The sequence below is a fragment of the Mirounga angustirostris genome, unplaced genomic scaffold (genome assembly GCF_029215605.1).
Source record: "Mirounga angustirostris isolate CCGP_5_RB_7025 unplaced genomic scaffold, mMirAng1.0.hap1 SCAF_8, whole genome shotgun sequence".
Lineage (NCBI taxonomy): Eukaryota > Metazoa > Chordata > Mammalia > Carnivora > Phocidae > Mirounga > Mirounga angustirostris.
In genome coordinates, this window is record NW_026991716.1 from 125,027,018 (window position 1) to 125,052,679 (window position 25,662).

General features: G+C 37.2%; 1 protein-coding gene across 12 annotated transcripts in view; it reads left to right on the forward strand.

Moving 5' to 3' along the window:
* The window catches only part of UTRN (utrophin), a 496,097-nt gene that overhangs the window by 431,600 nt on the left and 38,835 nt on the right, over nucleotides 1-25,662 (forward strand). For all 12 annotated transcript variants that reach the window (XM_054505586.2, XM_054505588.2, XM_054505587.2 and 9 more), the window contains 5 exons: nucleotides 5,335-5,536; nucleotides 10,608-10,693; nucleotides 14,610-14,767; nucleotides 16,273-16,439; nucleotides 17,597-17,708. In XM_054505586.2, coding sequence (XP_054361561.2) covers nucleotides 5,335-5,536; nucleotides 10,608-10,693; nucleotides 14,610-14,767; nucleotides 16,273-16,439; nucleotides 17,597-17,708 — 725 coding nt within the window. The remainder of the gene's footprint in view (nucleotides 1-5,334; nucleotides 5,537-10,607; nucleotides 10,694-14,609; nucleotides 14,768-16,272; nucleotides 16,440-17,596; nucleotides 17,709-25,662) is intronic.

Below are 25,662 nucleotides of genomic sequence, written 5' to 3' on the forward strand. Positions count from 1 at the left end.
AAACACCTCCAGATTTACGGATGAAAGAAAAAAATGAGATGATTTTGATGCACATAATCTGCAGAGCCCCAGATAACTGGAAGCAACTGGTGCGGAATTACCAGTACAAACCAGTAAAGCCAACACAGCCTGGCCAGTGATCTGTATGTTGAGCCAGAAGGGAACAGGAAGTTCATAAAGGGGCACACAAAAGGGATGTTCAGTGAGCTCTGAGTCCGTGGTGACAGCAGTTTTGAAAGAGGCTCAGCTGCATGTCCAGTATCCAGCTGACAGATCTGGAAGGTCTTCTCAGGCCTGACGAGCTATAAAATGAGGACAAATGAGTCAGCCACAAAATCTCCATTGACCAAAGACTGCTTTTTTTGTCATGATGAACGTGGTTCGAGTTTTCAGTAGTACTTCTGGCCGGATAAACATATTAACACATTTGGTATTTTCCTCTGCTGGTTCTTTTGAGTTCTCAAGAAAAAATCTCCCTCCTTCAGCTCATTCCTTCAAACCTGAGAGGAGCAGAAGAGGAAGGCCTGCCCCTTCCAAGCTACATGACATGTAGAAATGCATACTAAGAGAAGCGCTGGGTTGCGTTGGATTGTAAATATTCGAGGTGTTGTGTTTAGAGCCACCTGGCCTCACTTTTCCCACTGCCCCTGCCCCTACTGCTCATCAGCCCTGGGCCTCTGCACCACTTGTCAGCTCACCTGTTCATGATTAATCTCTTCCTCCTCCTCCCATCTTTTCTGTTTACTTGAAATGCCCTGACCCTTCCTCCGCAAAGGTCTATAACCCTTTGTTCCTCCCAGACACTGTTAAAAATTTACTTCTTTTGGAAACGTTTACAAGCTAATCCCACCTGCCTCCAATTTTTCCAGAACTTTATGATTGCCTGTAACGACTGTTTCTCACCTAGGCGCCATATGCTTGCCTTTGTGCGATAGGTAATATCAGGAGGAGTCCACTGCAAACAGCTCAGGTCAGGGGTGGTCTCATTTTGTGTAAACCCCCACCCAGCATAAGGTCCTAATGCAGAGGGTGTGCTGTCACTGCTTCGTCACCGTTCATTCGTTCACTGGGCTCCACGATTGTGCAGGAGATAAGACCGCGTAAAGAGACTTGGTTCCCACACTCGAGGAGCCTACACTCAGAGATAGCAGGTTACGCATGGACACACGCTTTCAGCAGATTCCTCTTGCCCTCAGAATGGAATGGTCTTTGCCGTGAAGAGCAAGGCAAGCTTCCTTGAGTAGGAAGCACATAAGCGAGGCCTTAGCAGTCACACAGGATTTAGGCACATGGCTATTAATCAGGGGTAGGGAGGAAGGGACTTCTGTACATAAGCATCAAAGGTGTGGTTGGCATTCAGGGAACGTATTGGAGTCTGAATGGAGTGGGTTATGAGCTATCCAGTATTCAGAAATGTCCTTAAAATCAGTTTAGATCCACTTGGAGGGTCGTTTTTTTCCCATGAAACCTTTTCTCAATCATTTAGTTTTTCTGTTCCTCAAGCTCTCAAAATGTTGCATTTAATGTTTGCATTTGTTTTTTATGGAGTGGGGTGCTATGGCACATTTTCTGTTTTGTGGGAGTTAGGAGATAGGCCCAGATGCAGATGTATGCTTTAGACGATATCTAAGGCAGAAGGAAGGACCACGTGAACGGGGACAAGTACATGGTTCAGGTAAAAGATCATGGGGGCTAAGCTGGCGGATGTAGGTCACGGGGGCGAAGAGGGTATGGATTGGTGAGGAGGAAAAAGAACTGATGACTGGGGGGATTTGCTAGTTAATAACCGGCAGAGGGTGAAAGAAGGACAGTGTTAGTACATTTCAGGATTTGCAGACTTGGGGTCCATAGAAGGTGGTAACACCATTACTGGATTGCAACATAATAAGACCTTTATTTGGGACATATTGAGGTAGAGGTCCCTGAAACAGAATAGGAGAGTTCTGTTTGGGAACAGAACAGCAGGAATGTGGGTCAGGTGTTCAGGCAGGAGATGGGGATGAGAAAACAGAATTGGGAGCCATCCAGAGAGAAGGGATTACTGAAATATTGACAGTGAGTGAGGGTATCAGGATTACAGAGGGAAGGGGCAATGATGCAAGACCTTGAGCGCCATCTGTATTTCTGAGGTGTCTGGGGAAGAGGAGGTAGGAGAGGTGTTAAAAAGGAATGGTCAAGGGGCGCCTGGGTGGCTCAGTCAGTTAAGCGTCTGCCTTCGGCTCAGGTCATGATCCCAGGGTCCTGGGATCGAGCCCCACATCAGGCTCCTTGCTCAGCAGAGAGCCTGCTTCTTCCTCTCCCTCTGCTGCTCCCCCTGCTTGTGCTTGCTCTCTTGCTTTCAAATAAATAAATAAATAAAATCTTAAAAAAAAAAAAAAAAAAGAAGGAATGGTTAAACAGTTCAAGAACCTAAGAGTTACAGAAGCCCAAGGTCAGGTGCTAAACTGTGTGGTTTTGCAGAACAGGAGAGTGATGATCCATTTCCATTCAATCCCTTGTGCCTCATATGTGGGATTAAAGAAAAAGCCTGAAAGTTGGTTAGAAAATGGTTCTGCTGTTTGTTTTATTTGCCACATGACCGAGCTGTCATTTGTCTCCCTTTGAAAAGAGAAAATCATAATTTTGTGTGATTTAAATGTAGTCTGTTTTTTAAAGGAACCTAAATGTGACACATTGCAGGGAGGATGGATGCTTGGCTTAGGCACCAAGGCGAAGTGTCAAAGTAAATCACTAAAAATTGAAGACATGATCATCTGTGGGATGTGGCAAATTACTGTCACAGCTACAGAGTATATCACAAAGGAGGCTGTTCTAGAAGAAATGCAAGGGCAGCACGATCCAGGAAATGGTCTTTCTGGAATTTGGTCTATTGTCACTTTATGCCATGTGTGGATACAATGGCAGTGTTGAGTTGCTGGCGTAATTAGTGTTGGAATTCAGAAAACTTAGAGCATTTTGGCAGATTTTGAATATGTTTCTTTGTGTCTGTGTGGAATTATAGTTCTGTTGCCACCATCATGAAGCACTTCTTTTTGTCAAGCACTGTGAAGGATGAGTTTGAATTTTGCTCCTGCCCTCTGGAAGTTTAAAATTGAAAATAACATACAGTGCCAAGAAGTAGGGTACAAATGATATGGAAGATTCCAGATGGTTCTTAAATTTTTTCTGATACCATCTCTAACTCATGTGAAGCTTACACAAGTTATTTTTGCAATTAGCTAAAATTTTACCAATGATGTATTTGATATCGGAAGGAAAGGGATTGACCCCTATTATCCAGACTTGTGTTTTATATTTGTCTCTTTTTTTAAATGAAGTCTTCCGTGTTGAGTTGTTTTAGAAATAATTTTATTCTGTATAATTTTAAAGCACTTCTTTTCCATTATAGGTAACTTGGAAAAAAAATTATTCTATGGTATTTAAGCAGCAAGAGTGGACACATTTCATAAATGTCTTTAAAAATTTTAAATTAGTGGTTATTCAGTGGTTAAAAATTGATAAATACAAAAGAAGCTATTCATTCATTTATTTAACTATCAAAATATGTCATATTTTCCGAGGGGATAGTTTTGCATCAGACAAGGAGGAAATAGCTGGCTATATTAAAATTAAAAGTTCCCCTGAGCTTATTTCTTTTAAATTTAAAAAGTTAAATATGGTGGGGCACCTGGGTGGCTCAGTTGGTTGAGTGTCTGGCTCTTGATTTTGGCTCAGGGCATGATCTCAGGGTTCTGGGATTGAGCCCCATATTAGGCTCTGTGCTCAGTGGGGAGTCTGCTTGAGGATTCTCTCTCCCTCTTCCTCTGCCTCTCCCCCTCCTCATGCTCTCCCTCTCTCTTTCTAAAATAAAAAATAAATAAATCTTTTTTTTTTAAAAAGTTAAATCGGGAGATAGGGAAAACATTTTATAGAGCAGGAATTTCAATGAGCAGACCTTAAATTCATATAGGTTCTGTAATTTTCCAAACCCCTATCTTTTAGATTTAGAAGAGTCATTTCTACACTCAGTAAATGTATAGATACATGGTAATTTGATAATCTACTGTTTACCTGTTTTCAGTTAGCTAATGAATGATTCACAGTTGATTGAAAAGAAAGATTATGTAAGTTTTTTTCTTTTTTGTCTAAACCTTTCCTCCTGGCCCATGATGATCTCCCCTAGTGCAACACGTGCTTGCCCCTGAGAGCCAAGTGTCTGCCTCAGCATAACCAGTGCCACCCACGTGTAAGCCATGTACCATCCATAGTGCTGTTGTCATTTCTGAGAGCCCCCTAGACTTCCTTGAATTCTTGTCTTTTCCCAAGCAGTTCTATCTTCCTGGAATTCTTCCCTTGCTTTGCATGGTCTCTTGTATCTTATATTCTTTAAGGCCCATTTCAAATCCCCACCTACCCAGGGAGCCTTTTTTAGGCTCCTTCTACTTCCCTGTGGTAATAGCTCTTCTAGAAATCTATGTATTCTCATTGAATTTTCACTCCTTTTAGTAAAGTTATCAGTACGCTCACTCTCCCTCTCTGACTGGCCATCTTTGAGAGCGGGGGGCTCCAGCTTATCCTTCTGTGCCCATCATGCTCTAGCCCTGGCCAGTCCCACTGTAGATGTTCTGCACATGAAGCATAAAAGTGGGAGCAAATACACAAAGGCCCATGGATGTGGCCTGTATTGTGGACCTCTACAAATCCCATATAGCTAAAATGGCCTCTATGCCAAAGCATCATGGGAAGCAAACCAGGTGAGGGCCAGATTGGGAGGGCATTCTAGATCAGGTTTGTTCAGCAGACAGTAGAGAGCTACTTTTTTTGGCAGAACCCATTTTTTTAACTGCACATTTTCAGTGAGTTTTGTATGTCATAATGTATGTACATGTTGAGAAACAGAATGATTGGTTTGGCCGTGGTATAAAGGATGACTGGGAGGGGGTGAGCAGGCTGTTCTCAGGAGTTAGGAGAAGAGCAGTGCCATATTTTAGATGTTCTGCTATGTGGACTAGATTTATTTATGCCTTCCTATGTTTAAAAGTAGAAAAAGCCTGAAGAGAGGAAAGCCAGAAAAGGAAAGTAGGAAGAATTGATATTCCAAAGAGCAAAAAATGGGATCAGATTGAAAAGTAACAGAGTTTAGATGCAAAAGCATGAAAATAAGAGATTACAGATAAGAGTTTAGAAATGTAAGAATGGAAATGCTATTTATTTCTTTAAAGATTGAAATTGGCTAGAAAGGATAGATTCTTAAGTTGGAGAATCAAGCTAAATACTTAAGATGAGAAATGTTTTTGTTTCAGTGTTGTTATGTAATGTGATGATTGTGCATATTCCTTTCTCTCACCTGATTAGTGGATCTCTTAGAGTTGAATACAACAAATGAAGTTTTCAAGCAGCACAAACTGAACCAAAACGATCAGCTGCTTAGTGTTCCAGATGTCATCAACTGTCTGACAACAACCTATGATGGCCTGGAACAAATGCATAAGGATCTGGTCAACGTTCCGCTCTGTGTGGATATGTGTCTCAACTGGTTACTCAATGTGTATGACACGTAAGTTTGCATTGTTTCTCCTTAAAATATAATCATTGAATGAAATATATTGGTAATGCCAAATGTCTAAATTTTGAAATGAGTTTTTTAAGAAGTACTTTCAAAGTACTTTTCCTAGTGGAAATATTTATGTTAATTGTTGAAAAGAATGACTTTCCAAAATTTGAACCCTTAACCAGCAATATAACAAAAAAGAATGTCCACCTATTATTTCAAGATTTTGCTTCAATTTATAAATACTGTTGGATTCCTAGTGTCACATTGGCTAGGGGAAACCTAATATAAATAAGTCCTATATCCTCCTCTCTTCTTTTGAAAGACAAAAATTTATATTTGTTGTTATGAGTTACAGTAATTGGCTCATAATAATCCACTTTGCAATTTTTGTATGACAACTTAAGAGCCATTTGAATGGCAATTAAAGGGATTTAATTTGTCTTTTCGTATTAGCTTTATTTATTGTAATAGTGGTTATGTGTATATGTGGTGTTTTAAATAGTTTATGCTATAGGACACTCTAATATCTGTAATTTAATTAGATGCTCACTGTTACATGAAGAGCACTCTCAACTTCCAGCATAACTCATTCGCCATTAATTTGGCTGTTTTGAATGTGATAGTGCATTTGTGAAATAATCAATTCTAGAAAGACCTGCTGTGGGCTGACATTTCCAAAACATTAGGAATTATTCATTCTTCTGGTAGGGGGTTAAAGTATGCAAAGATGAAATAAGAAAATGAGAACTGTTGATTTTCTCTCAGAACCTAAAAGTTATTTTCCATTAATTAGCTGCATGAAAATTTGTGTTTGTCATCCTTTTATTTGATTTAGAGAGCAAGAAGATAGATGATAGTTTATAAATGTACATGTGTTTAGCAGTGGATTGATTCTGTATAAGTAAATGGTGACAACAATAGCTTTAGGGATGATTTAATTGAAATTTTGTTTCTTTTGATTAGAAAAGTTTGTTATCTTTCAATATTCACAAATATCACAACAAAGTTTTTGTTTTTTGTTTTTTTTTTAAATAATTAAATAGCCATCGTGTACTTGAGGACTCTTAAGAAACTCACTGAAGAACAGATAGGTAGCATGAATCTCAGTTATAATAATGAATGTGGGATTTACGATATCCCTATCTGGTATCTTTTAATACATTTCATTTTATCCCTTTTTATCTTTCTAGGGTAAAATATGATAGTTAGCATTAATTCACTATTTAGTTGATCTTCAATTTTTTAAACGTCCAAAAGAGACATTTTCTATATAGTAAATTCACCAGAATAGATGGTCAGTTGGGTATTTTAACTACAAAGCCTGTAACTTAGTTTGAGGACCCAAAAAGAATGCTAAATTCATAGAATACTTAGTTGAGAACTTCGTTAAGCACCACAGGGGTATGATAGAGATGCATATTTTGAGTAATAATTTCAGGAAGAACTAACTGAAATCACCCTCCTCTAGTTCTAACACACTACATTAGTTTGCTAGGACTGCCATAATAGAGTACCACAAACTAGGTAGCTTAAATAAAAGACATTTATTTTCTTACAGTTCTGCAGACTAGAAGTCTAAGATGAATGTGTCAGCAGGGTTGGTTTCTTCTGAAGCCTCTCTCCTTGGCTTATAGATGGCTGTCTTCTCCCTGTGTCTTCATATGGTCTTTTTTCTATGTGTGTTTGTGCCCTAATCTTACAAAAACATCAGTCGTATTGGATTGGGGCCCACCCTATGACCTCATTTTAAGTTAATTACCTCTCTAAAGACCCAATCTTCAAACACAGTCACATTCTGAGGTACTAAGTGGTTAGAGCTGCAACACATGAATTTCAGGAGGATCTAACTCATAACATGTAACACCTACATGTGCTGTTTTTACTGGACAGCCAAAGGGAATAGTGCCACTTAGTTGTGAAGGAAGCAGAATGTGAAATGTTGTGATTCATATTCTAGGGAATCAAATGTTGGCATATTTCCACTTTCCATCATCAAATGTGAACACATGAGAAATGCTATACTAAGGTACTGTTTCTTATTTAGAAAAACAGTTTCTTAAAATTTTCCATTTTAAAGGAAAAAAGGCTTTTAGGACTTATTTCCCTTCCATGCCAAAGAAATACAGTGAAGACCATGCTGGGTCAGAATGGTGTACGCATTCAGTCTAGTTTTCTGTCTTGGAGAGGAATATCATGAATTAACCTAAGGGGAAAAAAACACAGTTAATCATACAATGGCAGTCTCAGATGGCCAGAGTTGGTTGCCCAAATTTCTCTAACAACTGTAATTTATCAATTTATGTAAACAAGAGTTATTAATTCTTTTTAAGTTATTAGTTTTCTTTGAGAATCTGATGGAACTATGATCTACATGATCCAATGCACTAGAACGTGTTGGACCCTAAGAAGTCTCCGAACCTTGGAAATGGTACCATGATCTAACCTTTCCATTCATTTAGCTATTTTGATATTCGCCCATTAACCATATGTTTTTGACCGCCTTACTTTGTGTAGTATGATACAGCCAGAGCGGATATTTTCAGCTCTTGAAGTATATTCAAGCAGCTCTTGAATTAATGAGTGATGCACACACAGGAGATCATAGAATTCTAGAAGGAGAAGTACTTTGAGGACATTCCATCTTCCATTCTGCCCTCTTCATTTTACTCTGCCCTCTTTGTTTTACCAATTAAGAAATTGACCTAGTGAGATAAGAGACTTTATCCATAGCCACCTATTGCATATAAGTGGTAGATAGGGAATTAATACTCAGGTTTTTTTGATAATCACTTATTTCTGCCATGTAGCCATATCTAAAAAAAGAGTACTTTTTAAGTTATATTGAGTTTACTATTTATTTTCAAGTTTTAACATGTATCCAACTCCTAATATTCTGAATTTTTATCAAAAAAACCCCAATTTTCTTCTCTTGTGAATGATGAGAATCCAAATTTTTGGTTCTCGTTGCTTTGTACCTTGGCAGCCACTCAGCTTTTGGCATCTCAATTCCTCATCTGAAAAATTGAGATAAAAATATCTGCTCTGCTTACCATACATAAGATATTTGTGAAGGGCAAATGAACTAATATATGTAGAAAGGACTTTCTAAACTATAAAGATAAAATTTATTCCATTTATGAGTTCACAGCCTCACTCAGTCTTCATCTTCCCAGGTTAAAAAGCCTTAACTTCATGAACTTCCTTCTAAATTTAATAGAAATAAAAAATGTTTAAATCATGATTTAAAGCAATAGTCTGGAACGCTTGGTTTAAATATTTTTGTCCCTACAGAAAATATTAACCTCATTTGCTGCAGTGTTAAGTCATTTTTCCACTGTGCCAAGATGGATATAATTTTATAAGGTACATATCTTTCCAGTTAAAGTAATTTCAGGAGTTACTTATGAAGACAATCAGGGAACCAAATACTTAAATATTAGGTTATGTCACTCACTAATAAATTTCTTTGCCTCTCTCTTCTTTTTCAAATCCAGGTATCTTATTTAACATCAAAGCCTTATCATCTGGTCCCAGATGATATAACTTGGACAGTTTTATCAACTGTTTGCCTTAATACAAGCCTTTCCTCCACCCGAATGCATCTTGTCTCTGGTGTTCACACTGCTGCTTCTTTCCCCTTGCCCAGGATTTTCCCGTGATAACCTACTTTCTCCTAGGGACAGTCCAGCCATGTCATGCCTTCGGTATCTGATTTGAGTCTTCTCTTCTCTATCAGACGTTATGAGACTAATAACTACTCAGACTAATCGCCAGTCAGAAATAACGAGTCAGCCACAACTTTCTTGAACTTGACTTATTTCAATGTATACAGGTTGCTCTCCTGTTTTCTTGTGTGTTTCCCATTGTTTTCTTGTCTCTCTTCTCTAGCTGTATGTGACCTTATCATGGGTGGGAACTGTGTCTTATACTTTTTTGCTGATCCTCATGGTACACAGAACAATGTTGAGATCACAGGAAACCTTAATAACTGTTAATGGTGTGATGAATGGATGATTGACATTTTCAGTAGCCTTCCTGATGACGTTCCTTTCTTGTGTTGTCACACAAGAGGTCATCCTCTAATACATATCATTTTGATCTCTTTTCCCTTAAGGGATTCCTTTGTCCTTAGCCACATCCATCTACTAGTCTATTCACCAGCATTTTGTTATCTTCTGCAGGTCTATTGTCGGATTATCCAGAGATAATCCATAGCAAGGATCATGTTACCAATTTTTGTAGTTTCTGCATTTCCCATTCCCCATCCCCAGGCTCTAGTACATTGGGACATTTGGTAGACAACTCAGAAATTCTTCGATAAATGACAAGAATAAAGACAACTCAAAGCTTTCAAAGACAAAAATTTTCTTCTAGTCAACTTATGGTTTCTCATTGGCATAGTACGAAGCTTTTTCCTTGTGTTGATTAATTAACGCATTTTGTATTTAATTATAATTTAAGACTTCCCCAAATAGAGATTTCATACCTGTCTATGTAAGATCACCGACTATTATAATTACAGTAGTAATTTTAAAAAACTGAATTGACAGAGACCAAAATCAATGAAGACAACAAGTTTTTAAGTATCTAACAAGTTATTAGCCCTTGGTATAGTTAATTTTCTAGTTTTTGTATATATATTTTTAGATACATCATTATACTTTTCTTCCTATATTAAGCAACATGCATATTATATATACCTTTAGCTATCTATTTTAAATCTTACATTTGTAATTATTAACAGATTTCAATTCATACTATTTCTAAAAATATCTTTTCAGCTTTATAATTATCATTATCATTTTACTTTTACTCATTCTTCCCAGTTCCTATGTTCCACGTAAGTGATTTCAGGCTATATATTCTTCCAGACTGGGCCAAACATACTGTTAAAACATGTCATGAAATTATGGTATGGATTTAAAATTATTAAAAGTGAATAGAAAAATTGCATCTCTAAGATGCAATCATTGTCTAATAGTTTACCCTTAAGAAAATAGGTATCCAGAAATAATTAGTGTCCTGTATATAGCTTTAAATGCATCTTAACACATTGAGATTCTTATAATTACAGGGGTCGAACTGGAAAAATAAGAGTGCAGAGTCTGAAGATTGGATTGATGTCTCTCTCCAAAGGTCTCTTAGAAGAAAAATACAGATGTATGTAAGACCTTTCCTGTGCAATAGTGTTTTAGTAATAATAATGATAATAACAATTGATTGGAGGCTTTATTTATATGATTTGCTTGTAATAACAGTTTCCATTCTTTTTACCCCTTACTACAACATGTCCCAGGCTAGACAAAGGGTGTCAGTGAGAAGTGACGTGGATTTGTGTGAAATGAGTTGAGGTGCCTTGATGGAGTGAGAACCAACTGCACATTATTTCTCATCTAAATCGCAGAATAATCACCTCAGAACGTGGGCATCATGACTTGTTTTTTAGCTGAAAAAAAAAATTAATTCTGAGATGGATTAAAAATCTAGTCCATGGCTGCAGACACAATAAATTATGGGAGTAGAATTAGATCTTAGATTGTTCTGACTCTAAAGCCCAAGTTTCTATCTCTCTATACTTCCAATGATTGAAAAAAAAAATTAAGATGGACTAGAACTATTACAGACATTGGCAAATACTTATATTTTATCATGTAAGAAAATAAAAAAAATTGTTTTTATTCACCAAATAAATCCGTGGTATCCTTTTAGCTGTCAGTTAATGAGGGGCAGGTATCTTGGCATTTTGAAAGGGATGGGCTTGGGAGCCAAGGACACCTGCCTTCAAATCTCAGCATTGCCACTTAGTGGCTGAGTGACTTTGGGCCCGTTACCTGATCCTACTGAATACCACTAGCTAAGGGGCGATATTACTCCCATTTCACATTTCAGAAAGCTGAAAAGTAATGGAGCTCCTTCAACTGAAGAATGAAGCTAGTAGTTCCTGCTTTGAAAGCAATTAGAGATAATATGGGAAAAGTACCTAGAAATAACAGCTGTTGAATAAATGGTAACACTTGCTCGTGTGACTCCAAACTCTGTAAAGTTTTTCTGATTTAATTTTGTCCATAAAGTGTGGGTGACTTGATCCTTCCATGCATACCTCTGATGATTCTTTACAGAATCTATTCATATATTCTGGGGGGAAGGGTAGGGGTATTGCATGAAAGTTGAGATACCAAAGCACAAGAGGGTGTTTGATCACAGGGCCTATAAACTTAGTTAAGTTTTGCATCTTCTGTGAACATACATGCCTTTTTTAAAACTTTTGTTTTCGGGCGCCTGGGTGGCTCAGTTGGTTAAGCGACTGCCTTCGGCTTAGGTCATGATCCTGGAGTCCCTGGATCGAGCCCCACATCGGGCTCCCTGCTCGGCAGGGAGTCTGCTTCTCCCTCTCCCACTCCCCGTTTGTGTTCTCTCTCTCGCTGTGTCTTTCTCTGTCAAATAAATAAATAAAATCTTAAAAAAAAAACCAAAAAAACAAACTTTTGTTTTCTGGGATGTCTGTGAGGCGATTTGCCTGTGAATTTCAGGACTAGATCGTGGTGGCTTGTTTTTCTTAAGCCATTTGACAAGGATGTCAGTGAAAAGAGATGTGGGATTTGTATGAAACAAAAAGCTGATTGTGGTAAGATCAGGAGGTGAGGTGCCTTGATGGAGTCAGAACCTAGTAAACCATGCAGAAAAAAAAAAAAAAAAAAGCTTTGCAGAAGGCTTTTGTTGGGTGGCCCTTTATTTATCCAAAATTTAAATCAGCCTCAGCACTGTAATTGTCGAAAGATATTAATTTTCAAAACTAAGAAGGTTATTTTTTATAATGAGTGGGAAAGGAAAATGTTCATGAAAACATCACTGTAGCACTAGAAGAAAAGGACTTTTTTTTAATCATTTATAGTCTGGGGTTTTCATGTGCTCCTGGAAGAATTTAGAGTTCCTTAGAAGTAACAGTTACGTCACAGTGCTCATCTTATTCTGTAACAAATACAAATTCAAACTCAAGGTTTATCATGAATCTTAAAATGTAAACATGATCTGCTTTCCTAGACCAATGATTCTTCCTCCCTTTCTTTGCAAGTTGATTATCAGAGGGTACCTGAGACCAAAAGAGTTACAACACGATGACTGTAGTTATAGAGCAAAAACCAGATTCTACACAATACAGTATATAAAGATTTCTTTTATCTGTACACATACCTTCAAACGTATTTCTGAAATACGTTATGTTTCAGATGAGTGTATTTCAGCATACCGATACTCATGCACTCATCATACAATGGACACACTTTCTACAAATGTCAGCAAATTTCATCCTCTGTATTATTTCACATTAAATTTTCAGATTATGGCAAGGAAAGCAGAGGCCCTGCAATGAAAACTTCTGATATTTATCTTAATCCATGAAGTATGCTATTTTAGTACTTAATTAAATAAGACATCTCTTGGGTTGAACTCTTTAAGTCTTTCCTGTGAGTATTGAGACTCTGGAGATGGTCTGGGGTTTTGTTTTGTTTCTTATTTTGAGGTCCTTAGCAACTCTGATTTTAGTTTTGATTGCCCCAGTGATATCAGAACACTTGCTCATTATTATTTCCTTTGTTAGATTAATATTGAAGATAATTTGCTCTCCAAACTCAGCGGCAGAGGTGCCATTCTGGGTCAGTTGGTATCCAAATGCACATTGATTTTGCAATGGCTAATGTCCGTGTCTTCACCCTGGTGACATCTCCTTCTCTCTTCGTGCCTTCTTGAGAATATCCCTTGATTAGGTTCTAATAACAGCGGGACCTTCTTGCTTATAGCTTTCTTCCTCATCAAAAACACACTTACAAAGATCCTTCAGAATGGCCTTTTGCATCTCTTCTGTGCCAATTCATTTGAACTTGAGTTTTAGGTTGTGACCTGTCCCCACATCCTTGATAGTCCTTCTTGTTTCTGACTATAATATGAAAATGTGAACTTCTGTCAGAATTCGGAAGTATGTCAAGATGTTAAGGAATCTTTTCTTTTATGTTTTGTGTGTAGTTTTACCTTAACTGTGGCAGAGTAGTATAGTTGTCTTCCTCAAAAGAGGAAAGTTTGGCATGATTGATGTCACTGGAATGTGTACTTTCCTGTGTAGAGCATTATTACCTAGGAGGTCTCTTCCTGGAAATGGGTTTAAAATGAGCATCCTGAGAGTCTTGGATAAATATTTTGTGGCTTTGATAGTCTTATTTTTAACAAAGGGAAGGGGGGTGAGGGAATGAGCAAAATGAGTGAAGAGGAGCGGGAGATACAGGTTTCCAGTTATGGAATGAATAAATCACAGTAATACAAGGTACAGCACAGGGAATATAGTCAATGGCATTGTAATAACATTTATGGTGACAGATGGTAACTATACTTATGATGAGCACAGCATCATGTATAGAGATGTTGAATCACTATGTTGTACACCTGCAACTAATGTAACATTGTGTCAACTGTACTCAAATTTTTTAAAAAGGAAGAAAAAAAAGAAAAACAAATGGAACTCTAACCAAATCTAAGTGAACAAATGATAATGAAAACTAAATTTATCTAACTTGGATTTGCTTCTTCTATGTATGCTTATAGTTAAAGTTACATTTCATTATAATTACTATGTCAGTATCACCGGGCTTGGCTCAGTTGTTTGAAAGTTCACTGTTGGCAGTGTTAGATTTAGCATTATTTCCCTTAAAAAAAACACCCCAAAATGATACACTTTGCTCAGATATCCATTTACCAGATATTGTTTGAAAATGGTTTTTAGGATCAAATAAATATTTACTCCCCTTTTTTCTGTTCTTGTAAAACTTCACATGAAAAGCATTGAGAATTTATGTGTGTTTTTTTTAATTTTTAGAACTTAGAAATTTCTTTCCAAAAAGTATTCACTTCTGTAAGAAAGTGGATTGTTTTTACATGAAATTTCTCCCTCGATAACTAATGTGATTCATGTCCATGTGATTTTTTTTTTTTTAATCTACATCATTCAATTGACAAAACCAAGGATATGGTTTACATAAAAGAACAGTCTCGCCGATAGAAGTTAACCTCTGGGCTCTCCTCCTCATAGATCTCTTTAAGGAAGTGGCGGGGCCCACAGAAATGTGTGACCAGAGGCAGCTTGGCCTGTTACTTCACGATGCCATCCAGATCCCTCGGCAGCTGGGGGAAGTAGCGGCTTTCGGGGGCAGTAATATTGAACCCAGTGTTCGCAGCTGCTTCCAACAGGTAAACACGAAGGATCACTGGTACGTAGAATGTGTCAGGAATGGTGTTGAGGATGTTCTGAGAATTCAAACAGGGAACCAAATGGTAGAAGACATTGGGTACCGTCCTGGTACATTTGTGTTTTATTTCTTCAAGCACATTTGATTCAAGGAACAGCAACCTCCTCGAGGAGACTTACTACTTATCAATGGATAAAACCCCACATCATTAAAATATGCTCTTAGATTGCTGTGGTTTGGCCCTGACTTTGCCCCGGGCCTCACCTTTTCCCCCCTCATTCCCTTGCTGTCTGCTTTCCAGGTGCAGTTTTCCTTCCTTCATTCTTGCCCTAGCACCTTCGGGCATGTGCCCTCTGTTTAGAATAGTCTTCCTTACCCTTCACCTACAAACTTTGTTCTCATTGCTGATCCTTATTCTTTCTTTTGATCTTTGCTTGAACCTCACATTCTCTGAAAATCCTTCTCTGAGCCCTTCAGGTGAGGTTCTGTACTCCTACTATCTATTTTCACCTGAATCTCCTCTGTCTCCCTTTGATGCTCATGAAAGTGTAACTACATACTGAGTTACATAATTGATTGATTAGTGTTTTTTCTTCCATACAAACCCCAAAATTCTTTTTAATGCTTGCTGTATATAAAAGCATTCTAGAAATGTTACTACTGGTGTTATATGTATGCATAAAGGAAAAGGCTATAGATATTTTGCCAAAGCATATCCAGTGATTTATTATTGCTGAGAAAAAAAAAAGCTCACACCATCTCTTTAAGGAGAATTGATGTTATGGGTTATTAGATTTTATAATGGCCCTTTTACTTATTTTACAAATACAAAAAAATACCAAATGAACATTCTAAATACGATTCTCCCATGTACTGGTTCATACGGTGACCTTGACAAACGTGGGAGAAGGATGTTGTTACAAATTTAACTTTGCACATATGAAAATTAGTCAGTATTACGTTCTAAAGAGAGACTAAGGCATTTAATGCAATTAATCATAATCAATTTGGAAATGCTGCCAGGTATATTCATGGTAATATATTCCCAGTGTAATGTTGTAACAGGTGGAGTAGGACACAGAGATACCAGTTTTTATTTAGCATCTATAATGACCTTCAAATTTGGGAAGTTACCAGTGAGTCTTTACTTTCTCAAAATTTTACTGTCTTAGATGAGTAAGTTTTATAGGATTAAAATATTTATGTGAAAATAGTACGAAGAATTGTGTGGTTTGGGGTTTTTGTTTGTTTTAAATCTGAGCCTATTAAGGTCTTGGGATTTTTTTTTCTTCCTCCTATATGATAATTTCTGCTTTTTCTAATTTTAGATTCTAGAATTTTCTCTCCATGAAGAACCTTAACTATTTTATGATTTAACTCACCTGGAAAGAGTTCTATAACTTATCTTTCACTTTATATAGATTTTCAGAAGATTATAAAGCAACACCTGCTGCAGTTTAAATGAAGAGGTTTTCTTCACTTTGAGTATATGTGTTTCTTTACCAGAATAACAACAAGCCAGAGATAAGCGTGAAAGAGTTTATAGACTGGATGCGTCTGGAACCACAGTCCATGGTCTGGCTGCCCGTTTTACATCGAGTGGCAGCAGCTGAGACTGCAAAGCATCAGGCGAAATGCAACATCTGTAAAGAATGTCCAATTGTTGGATTCAGGTGAGATGATCTGTTGCCCGTGGTAGCAGGAGACTGTTTTCTGTTCTGTTGTTGCAATTTCAGCATTCATCCCTTCCTACTGATTCCCACTGGGGGGTGTGTCCTCAATAAATGGGATGCTTAGCATATTCCATCTATCTGAAAATGGCATTCCTTCTTATAGCTACTACATGAAGCTTATTTTATTATTATTATTATTATTATTATTATTATTGTTATTTATACCACTCTGCTCCAGAACCAGAGATTTTTCTGAATTTCTATTTACATAGATCCCAGAAATGTTCATGCATGATAATTGTATGACTCATTATACTTACATGGCCCCGATGGAATTTGGTGATGTTGCAAGGCCTTTGGGGTCAAACTTAGTAGTCAGAAAGCGACATTTAAATACTGAGAAGTAACCAGATCACTTTGTGTTACTTCTGCCCAACTTTGTTATGAAGTTGATTAACCTGCTGTTCACCCTCACTGGAGGAAGCTTTGTCAGGGAATTTTGAGATTCATCTCTTATTGATGGTGTAATGGATTTTTAAAAATTTGATGTGTCAAGCTAATAAACATGACTCTCCTTCTCGGCCATTTGCATTCACTTTCACACATTACAGAAAATCTTCTGATGGGGCGCCTGGGTGGCTCAGTCGGTTAGGCGTCTGCCTTCGGCTCAGGTCATCATCCCAGGGTCCTGGGATCGAGCCCCGCATCGGGCTCCCTGCTCGGTGGGAAGCCTGCTTCTCCCTCTCCCGCTCCCCCTGCTTGTGTTCCCTCTCTCGCTGTCTCTGTTAAATAAATAAAATCTTTAAAAAAAAAAAATAAAAAGAAAAAAAGAAAATCTTCTGACATGGATATTTGTCTTCACATAATGTTGAAACCGATGGAAACTTGCGTTAGAGACTTGAATTCCAAAAATTTGCTTTTTTTTTTTTTCACTTGGGAGGTGAGTTCATTAATTTCCCTTGTGAAATCCAAGATTCTCTTGGCCCTAATTTGGAGCTAAGATACTAAGAAAATTCCACATTTTGTGGCCAATCTACCTTTTATTTCCATGGTGCTTTGGGTGAATGGCATTCCTTACCACCAATGAATGATTTAAATAATAGGCATGACTAAATAATAGGCATGCAAGCTAATGAATTTTCTTTTCTTCTCTCTAGGTATAGAAGCCTAAAGCATTTTAACTATGATGTCTGCCAGAGTTGCTTTTTTTCGGGTCGAACAGCAAAAGGTCACAAATTACATTACCCAATGGTGGAATATTGTATACCTGTGAGTAATGAGCCACTTCTTGTTTGTTTGTTTGTTTGTTTGTTTGTTTGTTTGTTTGTGGGAAGAGAGGAAGAGGGAGAGAGAGAATCTTAAGGAGGCTCCATGCCCAGTGAGGAGCCTGACTTGGGCTCGATCCCACGACCCTGAGAGCATGACCTCAGCCAAAATCAAGAGTTGGATGCTTAACCAACTGAGCCACCCAGGCACTCCTCTTGTTTTTTTTAAATGTCATATTGCTTTCGAAATAACAAACGTCAAAATTACTCAATATGTTTAGACTTAAATTTTTATGGAAAAAAATCACTTTTAAGACTGCTTAACTATTTTGTGTTTTTTGTTTTCTTATAAACAAATACATCTATGTTGAATTCATTAACATAGAATAATTATACTTTTTTGAGAAAAATTAATTTATTACATTTTATTTACATCTGTGTTTTGATTTTAAACTTAACTTTCTTGGTAGCAAGCTCTTTTTAAGAGCTCACACTGGCCTGCGTTGAAAATGATACTATGTGATGGAAACCATGTCTCTTTTAGACACATTTAAAATACGTTTTCATAATTACATATTTTTATATTAGCAAAAAAGTAGAAAACAGAGGAAGTGAAAAATTCATAAACCTAGCTCCTGAATCAAATCAAATCAAATCTCTGATTTTGTTAAGATTAATTTTTATATTTATGTTATTTTGATCCTGCTTTAATCACTGAACATATGGTAGAGTAAATGCTGTCCCCTTGTAATTTTCCTAGTTACAGAATATTTAATTGAGTGAATTACTAAAATTTATCTAACCACTCCCTCAAATTTATTTGGACACAAGTTTATTTTCAATTTTCTGATACTATAAACAACACTCATATAAATATCTTTGTGAAAATAGGTCTTTCTCTATATTGCATAAATTATATTTCCATGATATAAAATACTGGAAATAAATGATGTGGGTTGATGAATATGAGTATTTTTATGGCCAAAATTCTTCATGTTAATTTACTTCCAAAAGATGTTTATACCTCTTTACATTATTATCACATTTTGTTAATACCCCGATTTCACTACAGCCTCGCTAGCATTGGACACTGATTCTTATTGTTTCTTTGATTTAAAGCTATTTTTTCTGAAGTTATCTTCATTTGCTGTCAAGAGCTGTTTTTTAGCTTCCTTCCAAATAGTGAACCAAAATTTATTCATAGAGCTGTACATTTTCTTTAGGTTTAGGGAATTGAGTTACTTTTTCGATTATAAATTGACAGAAAAACAGCAATGCTTATAAAATACACACATATAAATCTCACAGTCTTGGGTATCTTATCTCAAATAGGTACCCCATATATGGAGAGGAAATTTCCAGAAAATGCTGCATGATTATAATAGATGAACTACCCATAGTGCATAATAACTTTAACTAGGATAAAGATCCTCCAAGAAAATTTATGAAGCACCATTTATTACTATGATTAACATATTTATTCACTCAACAAATAAACACTGAGTACTTACCTTGTGTCAGACACTCCTCTCGGCTCTAATTCATCATTGTACTACCAGGATAGACAAGATTACTGTCTCTCCTGCTACTTTCCATTTAGGAGGAGGGAATGTGTGACGAGGAACAAGGAAACAAATAAATGAGATCATTACAGATTATAGTAAGCGCCTTTAAAGAAATAAATGGGTAATGAGATAGAAGATTAGAGGAAGCACTTTAGATAAAGAAATCAGGGAAGGTCGGCCAGAGAAGTTAACATTTGAGTTGAGACTGAAGGATGAGAAAGAAGCAGGTGTGTGAAGAACTAGTAGAAATACATTTCAGAGAAGAAACAGTAGACACAGAAGTCTGGAGATGGGAAAGAGGTTGGCGTGGATGGAGCACAGAAGAAAAATGGAGCATGTTCCACAAGGAGAGGGTGCTGGGTAGCACCAGCTATGTCATTTGAAATGCCCAGAGTATCGTGAAGAGGTGGAACCCCTTGTTCAAAATGTCTTATAACTTTTAAGATGGCAACAGCAGAGCATTAACCCAAACTTAGGGAGCTTGTGCGTGTGGGACCCCTGCAACTGCGCAGGTCACACATCCAGGCAGATGGGAAAGAAAGAGGTGGGAATGATAGGGGAACAGAAAGAAACGGGTGAATTTCTCCATCCACCAAAGGGAGAGTGGTAGGAGATGAGATGAAAGAGAAAGGCGGTATCAGATTGTACAGAACCCTGCTGGTCGTTATAAGAAATTGGGGAGAAGTATAGTATTAATATTTGCATGATTAGAAGTAGGCATTTAGGAAACTGATTATAAAGAGCTGATGTCAAAAAATGGGAAAAATCACAAAGTAAATATACATTGAAGATGTATAAAAATGATGACATGTTTAAAGATGTATAAAGTAAGTAAAGATGTATAAAATTACTATTTTTCTAGGTCTTAAATGTAATTCCTAATGATTTTGCAAAATACCCACACAATTTGAAATCTACATCTCTTCAACAGTAGTCATTGGCCATTTGGAAATGCTGGCAAATCACTGATACACTGATGCATTTCACTGATACATAAAAACTCATTTTAAAATGAAATCTGTAGGTTACCCAAAGCTCTTCTTGTTACATAGATTTTTGCAAAATCATTGTTGTCCTTCTCCTGCATTGCAAAGGATGGCTTCCTTTTTGTAGGTGTGCTTTGGGAGGTCCTTTGCCTCTTTCTGAAGTTTAGGTAGTGATCTTAATCAGCAGCCTACTCATAGATCATCTTATGACAGGTTATTTTCTGCATTTGACCCCACAGCTTTTGATAAAGTAACTAGAAATATATGTAAATTGAATTTTTGAACGGTATACTCTTGAATTGAATAGTAATGAATTAATAATTAATGGTTCTCAAATTTTCTTTCTTTTCATCCACATTCTTTGGATTTTTGCTCTCCTCTTTTAAGTAAGCTTTTTTTTATACTTCATCTGTCTTTTACCCAACATTCCCTAAACTCATTTGATGTCTGTGTTAGAAAAGGAACTCAAATCTGAGTTTTTCAATGCAATGATAATAAGCACCGCTTGCATGCAAATAGGTGAAACCTTTCCATGCAGATCTTGACGTTTGCATTTCTCATAGAGCATCTCCATTTGTGGTGGGGATGGTGCTCTAGTTATATTACTGACGTCATTTCTTTCCCCTTCAACTTCCTTCTTCCTGAATCTGAATGTTTTATTGTTAAAGGTTTTCTGAAGTCTTATTTTAAACCCTCAAAGCTCCAGAAATATTTCTTCAAACACATCAGCTGACTGTGACAATGTTTGTCTTCAGATGTAAGCAGACTAATGGTGTGTGAATTCTCTTATCATAATTTATGAAGGCATTTTATGAAACTGATAGTAAAACATCTATATACAGAAGTGAAGTAGAATTCTCCTTTCTCTTGAAAATGACTTTTTTAAACTCGTATTTTCTCCCACCATTCTCTAACCCCACTTTGTACATTTAAGGAGTTTAAGGACAGTGATTAGGCTCAGTAAGAGGTCATCTAAAACAGCAGTGTGACATAGGTTCTGTTTCATCCCTGTCACCACTCTCTCTCTCTATCCCTCCAAATCCCACCCCTTCACAAAAACAGCTCAACTCTCACTGGTGTGTAAAATCTCCCCAATGTCCTCCGGCTTCCCCTCCCAGGACGCCTCACCCTGCGGGCTCTACCAGTCGCTTCTGTTTCACCAGTTAGTACCTGACTGTGTATTATCTTGTATTGTTTTCCATGTGTTTTTATCCCCTCCACTCTCTTTTTAACTCCTTTTTTCTTACTACACTTAAAGCTGGCTCATAAAAGCTAAATGAGTTCATATCTGATATTATAAATACTAATGATAGAATATTAAAGCTGGAAAGATCTGAGAAGTCATCTAATTCATCCTCATTTTAAAGAGAAAACTAAGTCTTAGAAAAGGTGATTTGTTCAAAGTTGGTGGCCTGGATTTAGTGATTTTACTGCCTTAGGGAAATATATGTAATTTGGCACATTAGCAAACTGTGTCCTGTATGCTTGCTGGAGTGTTATGTTTGTTGGGTATCCAGTTATATAGGCATTTTGCTGGGGATTGAAGATACAGTGAAAATACAATGAAGGAAAGTAAAGATCTCTATGTGGAGAAATTTAGGACTATGTATTTTTTTTAAATGACTAAGTTTATGGCTCAAGATAATAGTCAAAATTTTTTATTGTTACCTGTGACCTACATGTTTGAATTCAGGGATTATTATTTATTTAAAAAATAGTGACATTTTATATTAAAGATGTGCAGATTTTCAGTTTCTTTTTTATTGGAATAAGTCTGTGATCATGTAATTTCACAATGAAAGTGACCCTAATTTTATCTTTTAAGAAATTGCTTATATTCTCTGTTGCAAATAACCAAAATTTAATTCACATTAGACACATTTTTGTATGTTAGGACATAGAAAAAAGATAGCCCCCTTTTTAAAAATTCAGTTAGTCAACATATAATACATCATTAGGTTCAGATGTAGCGTTCCATAATTCATCAGTTGCGTTAAAGCTGTCCCTTTAAACTAGAGAGAGAGGATGATGAGTTTCATGTATGATTTCTAAGAGTTTATGCAATTGCTGCCAGTGAGCGAGAGCTAGATAGGATTAAATATTAAGGAGCATGGAAAAGGTTTGGAATTGCTACTGGGGGCAAGCATGAGTCAACAAGAGATGAGTAAATTGATTGCTACCTTGCAATAGGAGTGCAGCTGAGGTTAATTGGCAAGGATTTGCACTGACTCCATCACTGCTCAGTCGCTTTGGAATTAAAGGATGGTAGATAGAGTTGAAGGCCAAGGGAGTGAATGATACAAAAGTGTTAATAATACTGGAATTGCTTTGGGCTGTCCCCATACTGAAGAAATCCCAAAAGGGGTTGAAGGGCTGTGGGGGAAAGAAGAGGTTTGTTCGTATTAAAGAAGTAGGAGCAAGGGTAACATTTTTTTTTTTTTTCCAAGTTAGAAATTGGGAACCAAATAATGTTTTGAGTAGTGATGAGGTCTGAGGTTTGGACATACCCCAGTATGTGGCTAATGTGGAACATAAAAGGTTTTGAGATGAGGTGGCATTTAGAAGATCATCAGTATGTCTCCAGAAGGTGACAGGTGGTAGCTGGGTCTGGCCATATATGGTCAAAGGGGAGTGGACGGGGACATTAGTTTTAGTTGGTGAGAAGGCTGAGGCTAAGAGCAAAATGCTGTAAACCTCCTTTATTCTTGGCCTTTGTGGGAGAGAGATTATACAGCCCATCATGGAGAGGTTGGTAGGGAAGATGTTTTATCACAGGACCATCAAGATTCACTGAAAGAGAGGGGTTGAGGTTGCAGATATGAACAAGATGTAGTGGAGTGTGTATATACATCAAAGAACACAGAGTCCATGATGTTGGGGAAAGGAAGTAACTAATCAGAGGCTGTGTGCATCTGGGAAGGGACAGTGGTCCAGGAGAGAAAAGGAGAAATGAGAGGGAATAGGGTACTTGCTTGTTGGCAAATACAGGCACAAGGAACCAAACTGTGAGCCAGAATAAGAAGGTGGTTTGAGAGATGTGTTAGCTCCGGGAGAAGAGATGGGATGTTTGCAAAATTTTATTGCTAGAAAAGTCTGCAATGTCAGCTATTCTGAGCATTCAAATTGATGGAGTGGAATCTTTACCAAATTCTCTGCTTATGTGCAAGGTTCAGATAGGATTAGTTTGCACTGATAGTTTCATTGAGATTTTGGTAAGAAGAGCAGAGGACAGGAAAAACATACCTCCATGGGAAACAGCTTATTACTTTAATAACACTTAAAACACATTTGTATTGTACTTTCTAAGCAAGTGCATGTTACTTTTAAAGCAACAGTTTCAAGCATATTCTTGCCAATATTGATTAAATATATGGGGAAATAAACCAAAGTTTTGTACTTTCAGTATTTCTAGAAACTGTAGAAAAATCAATTTTCTACTAAGAAAAAAAAAAGGTTTATTTTTTTTATTTGTTAATCACCGTACATTACATAATTAGTCTTCGATGTTGTGTTCCATGATTCATCGTTTGCATATAACACTCAGTGCCCCATTCAGTACGTGCCTTCTTTAATACCCATCACCAGGCTAACCCATCCCCCCAACCCCCTCCCCTCTAGAACGCTCAGTTTGTTTCTCAGAGTCCATAATCTCTCATGGTTCGTCTCCTCCTCCAATTTCCCCCCCTTCATTTTTCCTTTCCTGCTATCTTCTTTTTTTTTTTTTTTTAACATATAATGTATTATTTGTTTCAGAGGTACAGGTGTGTGATTCAACAGTCTTGCACAATTCACAGCACTCACCATAGCACATACCCTCCCCAATGTCTATCACCCAGCCACCCCATCCCTCTCACCCCCCACCACTCTAGCAACCCTCAGTTTATTTCCTGAGATTAAGAATTCCTCATATCAGTGAGATCATATGATACATGTCTTTCTCTGATTGAGTTATTTCGCTCAGCATAATACCCTCCAGTTCAATCCACGTCGTTGCAAATGGCAAGATTTCATTCCTGTTGATGGCTGCATAATATTCCATTGTATGTATGTGTATATATATATATATATACACCACATCTTCTTTATTCATTCATCTGTTGATGGACATCTTGGCTCTTTCCACAGTTTGGCTGTTGTGGACATTGCTGCTATAAACATCAGGGTGCACGTACCCCTTCGAATCCCTACTTTTGTATCTTTGGGGTAAATACCCAGTAGTGCAATTGCTGGGTCATATGGTAGCTCTATTTTCAACTTTTTGAGGAACCTCTATACTGTTTTCCAGAGTGGCTGCACCAGCTTGCATTCCCACCAACAGTGTAGGAGGGTTATCAAAAAGAAAAGAGAAATGACCCAAATAAATAAAATCATGAATGAAAGAGGAGAGATCACAACCAACACCAAAGAAATACAAACAATTTTAAGAACATATTATGAGCAACTATATGCCAGCAAATTAGATAACCTGGAAGAAATGGATGCATTCCTAGAGATGTATCAACTACCAAAACTGAACCAGGAAGAAATAGAAAACCTGAACAGACCTATAACCACTAAGGAAATTGAAGCAATAATCAAAAATCTCCCAACAAACAAAAGGCAAGGGCCAGATGGCTTCCCAGGGGAATTCTACCAAACAATTAAAGAAAAATTAATACCTATTCTTCTGAAACTGTTCCAAAAAATAGAAATGGAAGGAAAACTTCCAAACTCGTTTTATGAAGCCACCATTACCTTGATCCCCAAACCAGACAAAGACCCCATCAAAAAGGAGAATTACAGACCATTATCCTTGATGAACATGGATGCAAAAATTCTCACCAAAATACTAGCCGATAGGATCCAACAGTACATTAAAAGGATTATTCACCATGACGAAGTGGGATTTATCCCTAGGCTGCAAAAAGCTTTATTTTTAAAGTGAAATCACATCTTTTCTTTGCAAACTATATGTTGTTAGCAAGACTCTGAAAATCAAATATCAGAAAATGCTGTTTCATTCTTTGGAAAGCTCTACATCGCGTTAGTGTCATTGGTTTTTGGCAGTCTTGCTTCATCAGATGAGACTTGGGACATTTGCCAGCAGGCTCATTGTGCAGCATCATCGCTCCTTCTCTGACCTCAGCATCCTGAAGTGGCTTTTCAGTTCTTGCTCACCTTACCCTGTGTTCCCAGTAAGTGCAGTGCATTTAGAGTGTGTCATTAGCTCTTAAGTTGAGGTTTGGACAACATCCATTTTCCATTGGATGCCTTATTACCCTACTTATTCTTGACCCCTTGGTGATTCTGTTAATGCTAATTTTTTAGTTTCATGTTTTTCCATTAGAACTTGAAAGGCTTCAAGCTTGTCTTACTGATTTCCTTCTATTCATGGAGTTCAATGTATCTGAATTTCAACTTTTTGAGA